Source organism: Mesoplodon bidens (assembly GCF_964165515.1).
Source record: "Mesoplodon bidens genome assembly, chromosome: 11".
NCBI classification, from domain to species: domain Eukaryota; kingdom Metazoa; phylum Chordata; class Mammalia; order Artiodactyla; family Ziphiidae; genus Mesoplodon; species Mesoplodon bidens.
In genome coordinates, this window is record NC_138167.1 from 85213699 (window position 1) to 85230817 (window position 17119).

Sequence of the window (17119 nt, forward strand, 5' to 3'; positions counted from 1 at the left end):
TATGTCCATTAACATTATACTATATGAATTTGATTTTTTTCACTTAATATAGTTTGGAGAGCTTTCAGTATCAGCACTTTCAGAACTGCCTCTTATTATTTGTTTATTTTTAATAACTATATTATATTTTATTATATGGATTATTAAAATTTAATCATTTCTCTATTGAAGGACATTTAGTTTGTTTCCAGGTTTGCTAATAAATAACACTGCAGTGAGCATGCTTGTGTACATATATAGGTGGTCCTTTAATGAATTTGTCCACTGGGTAATTTCCTAGCAGTGAGTCATAGAGTATGCACATTTTTTGTATTTAGTTACACTCCCACGAACAATGTTTGAGAGTGTTGGTTTTGCAATACTCTTTCCACCAATGGGTATTGTCGAAGAAAAAAAATTTTTTGATTTTACTCAAATACCCTGAAAACCAGATTGGCAGTTTAGTCTTCTAGTCTCTTGTTTAACTTAGAAAGTTAAAAAAGAAACAATGGAAAATAGAATAATGTAAATCTTGGAGTAGTTACATTAGTTCTTTTTAATATAATGATAAGTATTGTGTGTTAGTTAAACTCAGGGGGTATTTTTATTGTGTCCTTACTAGGAAATTTGATGAATACCTCATTCTTTATAAGGCTCCCATCCTCAGAAAGGTTCCTTTTCTCTCTTGTGGAGAAGATACGACATTATATCTACTGTATCTAATTGTGTCTATTGCTGCATAATAAACCATCCCCAAACTTTGGCTTTGGCTTAAAACCACCATCATTTTATTTGCTCTAGATTCTCTAGATCAACAGTTTGGACTAGGCTAAGCTGAATGGTTCTTCTGCTGGTCTCTCTTGGAGTTACTAATACAGCTGGAGTTATCTGTTGGTTTGATTGGGGTGATAGTCTAACAGCCTCTCTCAGATTGCTGATAATATTCCTTGGGTCACATGTGTCCAAGGTTAGCCTGGGCTTGTGTGGTGACAGAAGAGTTTCCAGCAATGAGGGAGCAAGTCCCATTGTGCACTCTACTTGTATGTTATTTGCTACTCTACCATCAGCCAAGCCAAGTCTCATGGCCAGAGCCCATGTGGGAGAATTGCAAGGGCATTAAAACATAGGTGTGATTCATTGAGGGTCATTACTGTAACAATCTACCACCACTTTCTTCTTCCTTGTATTGGTAAGTGTTACAAGAGAAGTATAAATAAGAGATATAGGGGCTTCCCTGGTGGCGCAGTGGTTAAGAATCCGCCTGCCAATGCAGGGGACACGGGTTCGAGCCCTGGTCCGGGAAGATCCCACATGCCGCGGAGCAACTAAGCCCGTCTGCCACAACTACTGAGCCTGCGCCCTAGAGCCTGTGTGCCACAACTACCGAGGCCTGTGCGCCTAGAGCCCGTGCTCCGCAACAAAAGAAGCCACCACCATGAGACGCCCGCGCACCACAACGAAGAGTAGCCCCCACTCTCTGCAACCAGAGAAAGCCAGTGCGCAGCAACGAAGACCCAATGCAGCCAAAAATAAGTAAATAAAATTAAAAAAAAAAGATATATAACAGTTTAAAGTAGAGAAAGATTTCTTGTCTAAGGAGAGGTTTTATTGATGTCACTTAAGTTAGAAAGACTGATTCCATCAACAGTTGCAGACTGCTGATTTTCCAGATTTTTAATTTCTTCTACATATATTAACTGACATTTTTCTGTAAAGAACTTTTCAGTTTAGACCAGGGCGATTTGGTTGCTATAAATTTCAGCGTATACTGGATGGTCAGCATAAATGCTTAGTTCTTTTTCTTGAATTATGAATTTTCAGAATAAGAATCGATACACTACTCTAGTAGTGATCAATGAGGCTTGCTTATTTGTCTTTTGACTTTCTCTTTCCTTGAGGAAAGAGAACTCATGGATTTTTTTTTTTTTTTGCCTTTTGATTTTTTAATTACTCAGAAAACCTTCATTTTTTAATTTAGCTTTCTGACTCTGTGCTTGTGCTTTCAACACTTTCACAACGACTTTATGTTCCTCAGTAAGGAAAGTGTACTTGTTCCTGTCACGGACACATTTAAAACATACATGGAACCACCAAAGGCCTGGCTGATACGTTTTTTCGTTTTAGACAACCTTGTAAGAGCTTTAGGTCTCACAGCACAAACTCCTCAAAGTTGGCCTGGGCACATGCCACATGTGGATTTTGGTGCTTTCCCAACCTTCTTGGTACAAAGGTAAACACTAGGGGTTTGGGACAGCCTGGTTTTGTTAGAGGCTGTATTGTAGGATAGCCTACGATGGTGTCTCAAACACTGGACCATCCTGAATGCCTCTAGATACCATCCCTGGAAGAGAAAGAGGCACTCATGGATTTTTTTTTTTTTTTGCGGTACGCGGGCCTCTCACTGTTGTGGCCTCTCCCGTTGCGGAGCGCCTCTCCCGTTGCGGAGCACAGGCTCCGGACGTGCAGGCTCAGCGGCCATGGCTCATGGGCCCAGCCGCTCCGTGGCATGCAGGTCTTACATTCAAGTCTTTAATCCATTTTGAGTTACTTGTTTCATTCTTTTGCATGTGGCTGTCCATTTTCCCCAGCACCATTATTGAATAGACTATCTTTTCTCCATGGTATGTTCTTTGCTCCTTTGTCATAAATTAATTGTCATATATGTGTAGGTTTACATTTTTGGACTCTCAGTTCTGTTTCATTGATCTGTGTGTCTGTTTTTGTGCCAGTACCATACTGTCTTATTACTGTAGCTTTATAGTATAGTTTGAAATCAGGGAGTGTGATACCTCCAAGCTTTTTTCTTCTTTCTCAAGATTATTTTGACTATTTGGGATTTTTCTGTGGTTCCATACACATTTTAGAATTATTTGTTCTAGTTCTGTGAAATATGCTGTTGGAATTTTGATAGGGATTGCACTGAATCTGTAGATTGCTGTGGGTAGTGTGGACATTTTAGCAATATTAATTCCTCCAATCCATGAACACAGAATATCTTTCCATTTGGTTGTGTCTTCAGCTTCATTCATCAGTGTCTTACAGTTTTCACTGTAACAGGTCTTTCACCTCCTTGGTTGAATTTATTCTTAGGTATTTTACTCTTTTTGATGCAGCCACACATGGGATTGTTTTCTTAATTTCTCTTTCTTTTTCGGCCATGCCATGGTACACGGGGATCTTAGTTCTCCAATGAGGGATCAAACCCGTGCCCCCTGCAGTGGAAGTGTGGAGTCCTAACCACTGGACTGCCAGGGAAGTCCCTTAACTTCTCTTTGTGATAGTTTGTTGTTGGTGTGGAAATGCCACAGACTTCTGTATGTTGATTTGGTACTCTGTGACTTCACTAAATTCATTTATTATATTATTAGTACTGACATTGTGTGTGTGTGTGTGTGTAGTCTTTAGGGTTTTCTATATGTATCATGTCATCTGCAAATAGTGACAGTTTTACTTTCTGATTTGGAAACCTGTTATTGCCTTTTTTTTTTTTTTTCTAATTGCTTTGGCGAGGACTCCAATGCTATGTTGAAAATAAGTGACAATAGTGGGCATCCTTGTGTTCTTTCCTGATCTTAGAGGAAAAGCTTTCAGTTTTTCATTGTTTAGTGTGATACTAGCTGTGGATTTGTCATATATGGCCTTTATTATGTTAAAGTATATTTCCTCTCTACCCACTTTGTTGATAATTTTTATCATAAATTGATGTTGAATTTTTTCAAATGCTTTTTCTGCATCTATGGAGATGACCATATAATTTTTATCCTTCATTTTGTTAATGTGATGTATCATGTCGATTGATTTGTGGATATTGAACCATCCTTTCATCCCTGGAATAAATTCCACTTGATCACAGTGTATCCTTCTTTTAATGCATTGTTGGATTCAGTTTGCTAACAGTTTGTTGAGGATTTTTGCATCTGTATTCATCAAGGATATTGGCTTGTAATTTTCTTTTTTTGTGGTCTCCTTGTCTGCTTTTGGTATCAGGTTAACGCTGGCTTCATAGAATGTGTTTGGAAGCCTTCCCTTCTTTTCAGTTTTTTGAAGAATTTGAGAAGGATAGGTATTAAACCTTTGAATGCTCTGTAGAATTCGCCAGTAAATCTGTCTGCTCCGGGCTTTGATTTGTTGGGAGATTTTTGATTACTGTTTCAATCTCCTTACTACTAATTGGTCTATTCAGATTTTTCTGTTTCTTCATGATTCAGTCTTGGAAAATTGTATGTTTTTTAAAAATTTTCCATTTCTTTTCGGTTGTCCAATTTGTTGGCATATATTCATAGATCATGAGAGATCCTTTGTATTTCTGTGGTGTTAGTTATAACATCTCCTCTTTCATCTCTGATTTTATTTATTTGAGTCCTCTTTTTTTTTCCTGGTGAGTCTAGCTAAATGTTCATCAATTTTATTTATCTTTTCAAAGAATCAGCTTTTAGTTTCATTGATCTTTTTTTTTTTAATTTTTTTAGTCTCTGTTTCCGCTCTGATCTTTATTATTTCCTTCCATCTACCAATTTTGGCATTTGTTCTTCTTTTCTAGTTCCTTTAGGTGCAAGGTTAGATTGTTTATTGGGGATTTCTTGTTTCTTGAGGTAAGACTGTATTGAATTTAGTCCATTTACATTTAAGGTAATTATTGATAAGTATGTGCTTATAGCCATTTTGTTAATTGTTTTCTGGCTGTTTTTGTAGTTCTCTTCTCTCTTTTCCTTTGTGCTTTGGTGTGGTTTCTTTTAGTGTTTTGTTTAGATTTTTTTACTTTCTTTTGGGTACTTACTATAAGTTTTTTCCTTGTGGTTACTGTGAGGTTCACCTATAACATTCTATGTAAGTAGTAGCCTGTTTTAAGTTGATAGCAACTTAAATTAGAAATCATTCCAAAGCTTTATCTTTTTACTCCCTCCCCATGTTTCCTACTTTTGATGACACATTTTACTTCTTTTTATTTTATGCATCCTGTAACTAATTATTGTAACTTTAGTTATTTTTAGTACTTTTGTCTCTTAACCTTTGTGCTTACTTTATAAGTGATTGATCCTCTGCCTTTATCATACATTTACCTTTAACAGTGAGATTTTTACTCTCATATGTTTTCTTATTATTAATTAGTGCCATTTCTTTTCAGCTTAAAGAAGTCCCATTAATATTTCTTGTTGGGCCTGTTTAATTGTGATGAATACCTTTAGCTTTTGCTCATCTGGGAAACTCTTGATCTCTTTGTCAATTATGAATAACTTTGCTGTGTAGAGAATTCTTGGTTGGTAGTTTTTTCTTTCAGCACTTTGAATATGATCTGCCACTCCCTTCTGGCCTGTAAAGGCTCTGCTGAAAAATCTGCTTGTAGAGTTACAGGGTTTTCCTTGTACATAACAATTTGTTGCTTTTAGGATTCTCTCTTAATCATTTATTTTTACTGTTTTAATTATAGTGTGTCTTGGTGTGTGTCTCTTTGGGTTCATCTTATTTGGAACTCTCTGTGCTTCCTGGACCTGGATGTCTATGTCCTTCCCCTGATTAAGGATGTTTTCAGCAACTATGTCTTCAAGTAGGTTTTCTGTCCCTTACACTCTTTTCTTTCTGGTACCCATATAATGCAAATGTTATTCTGCTTGATGTTGCCCCAAAGGTCCCTTAAGGTTTCTTCATTTTTTATCTTTATTTTATTTATTATTTTAAAAAGATATTTATTTCTTTGGCTGCATTGGGTCTTAGTTGTGGCATGCCGGATCTTCGTTGTGGCATGCGGGATCTTTTGTTGCTTCTCTCTAGTTGTGGTGCGTGGGCTCTGTAGTTGCTGTGCATGGGCTCCAGAGTGCGCAGGCTCAGTGGTTGCGGCACATGGGCTTAGTTGCCCTGTGGCATGTGGGATCTTTGTTCCTCGACCAGGGATTGAACCCGCGTCCCCTGACTTGGAAGGTGGAATCTTAACCACTGGACCACCAGGGAAGTCCCTGTCTTCACCTTTTAAAATACTTATTTCATTTTCCTGCTCTGTCTGGGTGAGTTCCATTGTTTTATCTTCCTGCTGACTGATTTGTTCTTCTACTTGACCCAGTTTGCTGTTGAACCCCTCTAGCATATTTTTCAGTTCAGTTATAACTTCTGTTTGGTACTTTCATATATTTTCTATCTCTGTTGAAGTTCTCAATGTGCTAATTTTTTCTTCATCTGAGTTTGGTTAGTGTCTTTATGACCATTACTTTGAACTTTTTATCAGGTAGATTGCTTATCTCTGTTTTGTTTAGTTCTTTTTTTGAGGTTCTGACTTACTCTTTTGATTGGAATATCTTCCTCTGTCTCCTCATGTTGCCTAATTCTTTGTGTTTGTTTCTATGTATTAGGTATATCAGCTCTCTCTCTTAGTCTTGAAGGAGTGGCTTTATTTAGGAGATGTCGTATGGGGCTCAGAAGCACAATCCTACCTAGCCACCAGAGCTGGGTGCTCAAGGGGTATCTCCTATGTGGGCTACATGCAGTTTGTGGGGCCACAGCTGCCTTGGGGTGCTGGTGGGTGGGGCTGTTGCTTGGGCAGCTATGAGGCCTACCTGAGGTGCGGGGGTTGGCAGTGCTCTCTCACCCCTGGTGGGATGTGCCCACTGGTGCTAATAGGTTGGGTGGAGAATTCCAAAGTGGCGCCTTCCAGCACCAGTATTAGCAAGGTAGCCTGAGGTCACATAAATGGTTCCTGCCAGTGAGTCAGCCCGTTTGGAGCATTCCAACTGGTTCCTGCCTCTCTAGCAGATGCTTCAAGATTAGTAGGTGAGTCCCCTTTACCTATGGTCTTATGCACTTTTCAGTTTGGTGTTTTTGCACTGGTTTTCAGGTCAAGTCAGTCTGTGTGCAAGTCCTTTAAGAGCAGGTTTTCTATTCCCTGTAGCTTTCCTGGGCATATTTCCCATTGGTTTGCAAAACCAGGTGTTTTGGAGGCTCATCTCTCTTGTGCAGGATCTAAGCGTTGGGGTGCCTGATGTGCTCAAATCCCTCGTTCCTCAGGGAAAGGATCCATGCCTTTGTGGTCCCTCCCAATTGTGGATTGCTGAAGCTGAGGTGTGGTTTTCATATCTTGGCCTGTCCTACGCATCTCGTTGCTGTCCTTTTATTTCACCCTTTGTTGTGGAGGTTCTGTTCATTCAGTTTTCAAATCCCTTTCTGGGGGAACTGTTCCATATGTGGTCGTACATTTGTTATGTCTGTAGGAGGAGGTCAGTTCATGATCTTTTTATGCCACCATCTTGAACTCTCCCATAATTTTTCACTTTTGTAAATAATGCTTTGCTTGGAATGCCCATTCATCCCTGCCTGGAAAAGTTTTGATCAAGCTTCAAGCCCAGAAACAGTGCTTGTTGGGTTTACGGCTTTAAAAAATTGTTATTTATGGCAGGGGGTAGTAGCTTTGGCCAACTTTCTGAGTTCCCACAGTGGGCCTGGCTTCTTGTTACCTATCACATGTAGGGTGTTTTGGTTCCTATTATCTCATTAGAACTTGTTTGCCTCTATCTACTTTAGTTCCCAAACTCTATACTCTGTGTGTTTGTTTTATTTTTTGTCCACTGAGATACTTACCTTGTGTTTGAGCATACATCTACAATTTTAACATTAAAAAAATTTTAATCGGCTATTGATCATTGATTGGAGCTGAGGCAGCTTAGTTTCTATGCTAACTGTGAGTGCAATCTGGACTGGAGTTGTGGACACTCTCTCTTTACCGTGGCATATTTCAATGCTTTATATCCCTTACCCTATTCCACATTATCAGTTTAACCTATTTAATACCTGTTTGTGTGTCTATTACTTTATTTCAAACATATGTAATTTTTATCAAATACAGTGTTCTTATTTCTGCCCTTTCTGCTCTTGTGCATTTTTTTCATCTATTTGGAATGATTGTCATTTTATTTAATTAAATTTAACTTCAAGAAATAAGATTTTTTTCAATTACCACAACTTGCATTGATCTCTTCTTTCTCAGAATTCTGCTCACATTCAGAGCTCCCCCCTTTAGCATTTAATTTTTTTCAAATTGTTTCATATCTCTTTTTTTACACATTAGCTTGGTTTCCCCAGCCAAGTTGTATAGTCTACCTGAAGGCTTGCTCCTTGTTTCTCTTACATTGTCCTCATACTCAGTGTCCTCCGTTTGGCATGCAGAGCTTTATAGAATGTTAGGTACTTCATGGGAGATGGATAAATATCTATTGAAGAAACCATAAACAAAGTGAATGTGTTTTGTACCTTTTAGTCACTGTAAAAGATATCTAAATTATGTAATAATTTTCCTAAAAAACACTACTTGGAAGATATTTATCCCCTATCATTTTAAGTTTTGAGCACAAATTATTCTTATCCCATTGTATTTACAAAGTAAAACTTTTTATAAGTGTAAATGTTAGAATGCTTTATATTGTTTCCTCAGGGTCATTGTTACTGTAATTGCACTTCTCATTGAAGTGATGGGATTTTGACAGCCTAATAATAGAAAAAGAAGTTCTTAGACAATTTAGCAACAACCTGAGGGAATGAGGGAATATGTGTAAAATATGCACATCAAAAGCATCTCGTGGTGATTTTATTTTTTCTTCTTTTTTCCCCATGCTTCTTGGGCTTACTTAGGTCTGTTTATTAGGATTATTTTAGGCAAATTTAAGGAAGGGTATTTTTGGTGATGATAATAGGATTATGTAGATATTTCTGTGAATTGCTTGTTCTCAGGCAAGGTAAATCTCAGGTGAAAAGCCACCTGGACTCTGGAAAAACTTAGGATACAGAAATGGGGAAAGTAGTTCTTGGGAGGTACAGCTTTTGTTTCCAGTGCTTTTGGGGATGGGGTCAGTAGTTTTAAAAACCATTATGATGTGAAGCTCTGAAATGTTGATGAGTCAAAATGAATTTCTAGTTTTATACAGTTATTTATATTAAGTATATAATTAAAATGCTCTTTAATTTTTTTACTATTTACTTTTTTGTCACATGCATGAGTATATCATCAAATTCAGATAGCAGGCTTTTATTTATAAATTCATGTCTCAAGTATATCATTTTGAGAAAGAATTTTGCTTTGTTTTTTTGGAGGAAGGTAGCTGATGTAATAGTTCAAACATGAGAATGTTGTGGATGTTAAGTGAACACAATAAAGATATACTCTGGATAAGTTTAGAAAGTTTTAGAGAGTTATGTTTTGGGAAAATATGATAGGAATGTAGATCATCCAATTTAGACAACTCTGATTTTTTTTTTTTTTTTTCCCTGTACGCGGGCCTCTCACTGTTGTGGCCTCTCGCGCCGCGGAGCACAGGCTCCGGACGCGCAGGCTCAGCGGCCATGGCTCACGGGCCCAGCCGCTCCGCGGCATGTGGGGTCCTCCTGGACTGGGGCACGAACCCGTGTCCCCTGCATCGGCAGGCGGACCCCCAACCACTGCGCCACCAGGGAAGCCCTGATTATTTTTAATATCAAAAATTTCTCAATGTAAAAGTAATTTAACTATGAATCTAAAATTCTGAAAAAACTGTAGCAAAAACAAAAACTGAGAAACTAAAGACCAAAAAAACCCATAATTGCTTCTTGCTAAAGAAATTATTGTTTGCATTTTGGGATATTTCCTTTGAATCTCTTTTCTTATATAATTAGTTTTTATACATACTTATAATCATAGTATACACATGTTATTTCATTTTTTCTATGCAGTTTTTATAATCCTTATTTTAATTGATTAATTTTGAAGTAGTACCAGTTCATCCTTCTTTGGCATTTATGTTGAATATGTAAGTGATGTACAGGGTGTTCATGTTTTAAGACAGATGTTTAGTGATTTGTTCTCAATCTTGGGTGCTTGAGGTATATCTCAATGGAGATGTCAAACAGTATGAGTTAGTGATTAAGAATCGGACTGCTGAAGTTAAAATCCTTTCTTCCACTTATTAGCCATGTGACTTTGGGCAAGTAACTTAACTTCTACTCCTTTATTCTCTCTTGTATAACGTGGGAATAATGATAGTGTGCACCATAAATATTTTTGGTAAGGATTATTGAGTCAGTCCTTGTGCTCTGAATCTGTGTTTTAGCCAATATTTTACTGGATTTCCAGTTCCTTTAATGTCATACCTAAGTATAATGAATAATGTTAGATGATAAATGTTGCAGGAGAGGAAAAAAAAGGCCTTTAACCCTCCAAACTGTATATTTGATGATGGAATATTAAGTATTGGAAACAGATTGATAATCGTTGGCATGGGTAGTAGATGGATGGGTGACTAGATAATGTGGCCTGTGTTGATCTTTTTAGCTCCCCTCAAATCATTGTAGTTCACTTGATGTAGTGGGGAGCAATGCAAGAGGAATTAGAATTTCAGCATTTTAGTTCTGCTTCTTTCTGATTTTTGTTAACAGTAGAATCTTGAGAAGTCCCTTAGCTGCTTTGAATTTGTTTTCTCATCTATGGATATAACATTTTACCTGTCTCTCTCAGATGTCTTTATGATTAAATAAGATATTCTGTAAAAGTGAGGTGAAGATGATAAAGCACTATATACAAAAGTAAACTTTTTATTAATTTAAAACGACTAAAGCTGAGAGAAAGCAGATAGAGATCTTGATACAGTATTAGGTCCAGTCAGTCTTTAACAAAGGATAGCTTCTAGTGCTGTTTGTTATTATTATTATTATTTTTGCGGTATGCGGGCCTCTCACTGTTGTGGCCTCTTCCATTGCGGAGCACAGGCTCTGGACGCGCAGGCTCAGTGGCCATGGCTCACAGGCCTTGCCGCTCCGCGGCATGTGGGATCTTCCCAGACCGGGGCACGAACCCGTGTCCCCTGCAGCGGCAGGGGGACTCTCAACCACTGCGCCACCAGGGAAGCCCCTGTTTGTTATTATTGAGAGGACATCTACCTTTATATGTAAGGCTAGCCCTGATTACTGTTGAGGTTATTAAATAGTTTATGAATATATTGTTGATATTTACTTTGATTTTTTTTCCCCCTTTCCGCTTGTGTTTCAGACTCCTGGGAGAGTTGGCTCTCAAGGTTCTGATTTAGATTCATCATCAGCTCCTATAAACACAGTGGATGTCAATAATGAAAGCTCTTCAGAGGTATGAAAATAATAATTTGGCAATAAATATTGTTTTATTTAAGGAAAATATTATTTAAGGAAAAATAGCAAATATATGGAGTAACAATTGATAATTTTAACTTTTGTACGGAAAGGTCTCATAAATCTTTCTTACAAATTGGAATGCAACTTTTGAATCTCACTTGTAGATAGATAATAGTGCTTATTTGTGAGACTGCAAAAGTGTATATTAAGACTGAAAAATAATATTGACAATTTATCTTTAATGTTAAAGTCATCTCAACTTAATGAAGATTTAAAAATCTGTTTGTAAAGAATTACCAGTTAATTAGTATCTACTTATGTGTTTGTACTGCCATGAACAACTAAGCTAATGAAAAATTAGATGAAGTATAACATTTATACATTATTTGTTGTCTTCATTTATGACTTTGTAAGAACTTCTATGTTTGGTAGCTTATTAAAAATTAATGGAGAAAGTAAGTAAGTCTAAAAAAGAAGTAACTCAAATTTTTTGAGAAGTCAGCCTTAGAAGTTGCTACATTACTATCATTATTTTTAACAAATAATATATACTCATTATAGAAAAAGGAGGTAAGGTAAGAGAACATAAAAACCACCCGTAACACTGCCCTTAAGAGATCAACACACTCACATTTCTGCTCTGACAGGTTTTGTCGATTGCCCCTTTCTCGGCCCAGCTGTATCACCTACCCAGTCCCCTTTTCCCTATTCTTTCCCATCTCTTGGTTGGTGAGTCTATTATGTGTATGTTTCTGGGTATTTCTCTATCCATTCATTTCTCTGTTTTGTCTCTTTTTGACCATCTGTCTTCATGTATATGTATATTAACCATAAAAAGATCAAACAAGACTGTGAGAGTGAGAAGAACAGTATCAGTTGAACTTTATTAAGAGCAAGTTTAAGGAAATATCTCTAAGGAAAACATTCCAAACTGTATTTATGATATGATGAGCTCAGAGAGCTAGGTTGTAACCTTGGAGAGGAATTTAGTAGTAATTGTTGACCTCATTCAGACCAAAAACAACAAAAAAAATCTCCAGTGGGTAAATGAGCAGTGCCTGATAATCCTGCTATATTTTCTTATTAGGCTCCCTTTTCTACTCTCTGTGATAGTTGTACTCTCTTCTTTGTCCTCAAACCTTCCATGTGTCTTACCTTAGTCCTGCCTTCTTACCATCACCTTCTATACCATTGAGAAAAGATGAATGTTCTCATTTTGTCCCTAAAACTATACTTGCACCTCTATTCTCTTTATTACTTTAGTACGTGGAAGACAGGTCTCTTTTCCTATCAGATTTCAGTCCTTTCTCTGTGCTCTGGATTCCATTCCCTCTCACATTCTCAGCTTATCATCTCTCCCTCATGCAACTTTGGTTTTTACCTATGCCACAAATTATTCCCTTCAGCATACAAATACTGCTCTAGAGGTGCCACTAACCTGGGACTCCCTTAAATTAAGTTCGGTACTTGAAATTTTTCAGATTACCCACTAGTGTAAATTTCTAACCTAATTGAGGGCTATTGGTGATTATGAATTCTCAGGGGGTATTGTTTTCTCCATATGCCCAGTGTTAAGGTATTGACTTGTTAAGGTCTCAGTTGATATCTCTCCTCACCTCTCTCAATTTCTCTTTTTCTCTCTCAATCTTCCCTTTTACCCTGATGTTGGCTTCCCACTTTGAACAAATTCTAGGTTTTAACACTGTGCCCTTAGCATCCATCTAAATGGGAATTTGAAATATCATGGTCTCCAGGATTTAAAAAAAATGGTCAGAAATAAAGAAATACCTTGCTTTAGTGCTCATTTATATCATATTTTATATATTTTTATGTATAATAATATATATAATAGTATCTTAGTCAGTATAGGCTATTATAACAAAAGCACTGAGAGGCTTAAATAGCAAACATTTATTTCTCACAGTTCTGGAGGCTGGGATGTTCAAGATCAAGGATCTGGCAGATTCTGTGTCTGATGGGGGCCTCCTTTCTGGTTTATAGATGGCTGTCCTCACATGGCAGAAGGGGCAAGAGAGCTCTCTGGGGTCTCTCTTATTATATAAAGGTACCAATCCCATTCATTAGGGCTCCACCCTCATGACTTAATTATCTCCCAAAGGCCCCATCACATTGGAGGTTAAGATTTCAACATATGAATTTTGAGGATACATAGACATTCAGTCTATAACAAATATATAATCTGTATAATACATAATGTAATAAGTGATATCATATCATTCGTTCTCATCAGGACAGTTGTGCAGCCTATTTAGTATATTGCATTGCAGAAGCAGATTCTTTGTTCACTCTTTATCCATTTCTAATATGGCTTCCATCCTTAGTACCCACTGAAACGCACTAATGACCAGCATATTACCAAATCAGATCTTCATTTTCCTAGTCATTTGGCTAGGGAGAGCAGACTTTTCTTGGGACTTTTTATTTATTTATTTATTTATTTATTTATGGCTGTGTTGGGTCCTCATTCCTGTGCGAGGGCTTTCTCCAGTTGCGGCAGGCAAGTGGGGGCCACTCTTCATCACGGCACGTGGGCCTCTCACTATCGCGGCCTCTCTTGTTGCGAGGCACAGGCTCCAGACGCGCAGGCTCAGTAATTGTGGCTCACAGGCCTAGTTGCTCCGTGGCATGTGGGATCTTCCCAGACCAGGGCTCAAACCCATGTCCCCTGCATTGGCAGGCAGACTCTCAACCACTGCGCCACCGGGGAAGCCCTCTTGGGACTTTTTTGGTAGGTGTCCACTGAAGTTTCCAGGTAGCTGGCTTCTTCAGCAGCCAGTCCAGAATATATGAGATGAAAAGAAAACCCAGAGTACTCACCACTGTCTCAGTCCTTGGCTCCTGAGATCCTCAGCTGGTCTGCCTTCTTCTCTTTACCTTTCAGAGTTTTCTTTTTGTTTTGTTTTATATATAAAGCCTCTGGATTTCAGCTGTACTTAGCAGGAAGAGTAGAGAAGTGTATCTGTTCCATTTTGTCTGGAACTGGAAATCCGACCATTTTGAAAATTGGAGTATTTATCTTTATATTAAGGAATTATAAGAGTTCTTTATCCTTTGTCAATGTTTTGATTGCCTCCTATTCATCTGATTAGTGAGGGAAGGATTCCTGTCCTAGGCTTATGGGAATAGCTAAACACATAATTAGACAGATGAGACAAATGAGATCAACAGCAGTTTATTAGTCACATATACTCACAGCTCAGAGATGGAGGACACGATGTGCCATGCAGGGCCACATGGGGATTGCACTTGAGAACAAAATGAACAACCAGGGGTGTTGTTCAGAGGCAGTCATTGTAGTATCAGGAAGGTAAGGTGCCCCCTGGTTCTAAAGGAGATGTGATTGACTTGCTTGAATAATTCCAGGGGCCGGCAGGGAACCTTCTCAGGGATAAGCAGGCCCTGTGCTTGCTGCCTGTGAAGAGGAGGGCTGTTTGGCTAGGACTCCTTATCTGTGAGAGCAGAGTGGGGAGGGGAACTTGCAGTTAGGCCATTTGAAGCCCTCCCAGTTTCACCAGTTGTCAAGGCAACACAAAGTATTGGGCCTTAATTTTAGCCCTTACACCACAATCAGAAATATGTGATGTGTATATTTTTTCTCAGTCTGTGGCTTATTTTTAATTTTGTTAATGTTGTCTTTCAAAAAGAAGAAGTTTTAAATTTTGGTGAAGTGCTATTTGTCAGCCTTTTCTTTTATGATTTTTGCTTTTTGGGTACTACAAAGTTTTTTGCCTACCCCAAGGTTGCAAAACTTCCTCCTATGCTTGCTTCTGATTAAAAAAAAAAAAAAAAATCAAGTTACAAGGATATATTGTACAGCACAGAGAACATAGCCAATATTTTATAATAACTATAAATAGAATATAACCTTTAAAAATTGTGAATCACTATATTGTAAACTGTGACTTATATATATTGTACATCCACTATACTTCAATTTAAAAAAAGATGGAAGGATTAAAAAAATTAAAAAATCATTTTAGCATGTACATTTAAGTCTGATTTATTTTAAATTATTGTATATGATATGAGATAGCGGTTGAGGTTCATTTTTTCCATGTGGATATGGAAACCACATTTTTCCATATGCTTGTTGCAGTACCATTTGCTGAAAATGTTACCTTTTCCCAATGAATTAAATTTTCACTTTTGTGAGAAATCAGTTGACCTTATATATGTGGTTATATTTTTTTATGTTCTTTGATTCAGGCATAATGAACTGATTTTAAGGTGTGCCAAGTTTTTTCTTACCTTTGAACTTTTGTATATGCTGATCTCTATGCCTTACCTAGTTTTGCTTTTTCTTTTTTCTTGGTTAACATCTGATTATCCTTCAAGTCTCATCACAGATAATTTTTCCAATAAACTTTCCTGACTCACATGTTGGATAGATGCTTCTTTCACATGCTTCTGTGGAAAAGAATTCCCTATCCTTTTGGTAATGATTATTAGTCTGAGATTCATTTATTTATCAAATATTTATTGTCACCAGACACTGTTCTGGATGCTGGAGGTATGGCACTGAGTGAAATAAATAGTAAAAAATCTTTATGCTGGTGGAATTTATTTATTTATTTTTAATTAATTAATTTATTTTATGTTTGGTTGTGTTGGGTCTTTGTTGCTGCGCGTGGGCTTTCTCTAGTTGTGGTGCGGGGGCTTCTCATTGCAGTGGCTTCTCTTGAGCACAGACTCTAGGCATGCGGGCTTCAGTAGTTGTGGCATGTGGGCTCACATGCCACAACTACTGAAGATGCCTCTGAGGAGGGGGTAGCTCAGAAAGAACTGAATGAAGTGAGAAATCATGTTGATTTCTGGAGCAAGCATGTTGCAGGCATGTGGAACAAGTCTCTGAGGTGGGAGCATGCCTGGCATATTGAAAAAGCATCCAGGAGGCTAGTGTGGCTCCAGCACAGTGAATGGGGGGAGGTTAGGTTAGTGAGGTCATCAGGCCCACCTCATGTAGGGCCTTATAGGCTTTTGCACAGACTTTAGTGTTTCACTCCTGGTGAGATAGGAAGTCATTGGAGAGTTTGGATCAGGGAAAGGACAAAATTTATCTATATTTTTGTAGGATCACTGTAGCTGCTGTGTGGAAAATACAGCTGTGAATGGGGTAAGGACAGAAGCAGAGAGACTGTCAGAAGGATTTTACGTGATCCATGTACACTGTGAGGGTGGCTTGGAGCAGGGCAGTAGTGGAGGCCCTGAGGTTCTGAATACATTTGGAAGGTAGTTCTAGTAGAATTTTCTGATTAGTGGGGTATTTTCTTTTACAGCTCTTTCAAGAAGCGTGCATGCTTATTGAGGTTGGGGTCTTTGCTTTATTTTACCATTGCATTCTCAACAACATAGCATAATGACATAGTAATCACACTCAGTAAATACTTTTTTAAAAATTTATTTATTTATTTATTTGTGGCTGCTCCAGTCTTAGTTGTGGCATGCGGGATCTTTAGTTGCAGCATGCGGACTTCTTACTTGTAGCATGCATGCGGGATCTAGTTCCCTGACCGGGGATTGAACCTGGGCCCCGTGCATTGGGAGCACGGAGTCTTACCGACTGGACCAGCGGGGAAGTCCCAATACTTTTTGAACGGATGACTGAATGATGATATGTGGAAACTTAAAGTGAAGAAATGAGTAAAGAGGCAGGCAGCATAAAGATTGTGGTAAAAAACAATGCAACAGTGCATTTAAAAAATTATTATTCTGTAGTTTTAATACTTGGGCCTGTGGTTGCCTGGAAGACAACCCTTTCATCGTTAAAAATAAAAAATAAGTGAATTCATGTTCCTCACTTTCATCCCCTGGCTAATCTCCTTAAAGGGTTGTTAACAAGAGGAACAATGATATTAATGATAGCTAACATTTATTGAATTTTTTCTTTGTATCAGATGCTGTGATAAGGACTTAATATGTATTATTTAATTCTCACGAGACCCCCTCCCCCATATGGAGTAGGTGTTCTTGTTACCTCATTTAACAGATGAGGAAATTGAAGGTAATATAAGCTACTAAGAGTGGT

At 37.9% G+C, this 17119-nt stretch overlaps 1 protein-coding gene and 1 pseudogene across 8 annotated transcripts in view; one reads left to right on the forward strand and one right to left on the reverse strand.

Moving 5' to 3' along the window:
• The window catches only part of EEA1 (early endosome antigen 1), a 315773-nt gene that overhangs the window by 193596 nt on the left and 105058 nt on the right, over window positions 1–17119 (forward strand). For all 7 annotated transcript variants that reach the window (XR_014016978.1, XR_014016979.1, XM_081247857.1 and 4 more), the window contains one exon: window positions 10976–11068. Coding sequence is in view for 5 of the 7 variants with exons in the window: in XM_081247857.1 (XP_081103983.1) it covers window positions 10976–11068 (93 nt within the window). In the remaining 2 variants the exon portion in view is untranslated. The remainder of the gene's footprint in view (window positions 1–10975; window positions 11069–17119) is intronic.
• LOC308625076 (large ribosomal subunit protein eL34-like) lies at window positions 1274–2459 on the reverse strand (annotated as a pseudogene). The gene has a single exon. The product of its transcript is annotated as a large ribosomal subunit protein eL34-like (transcript).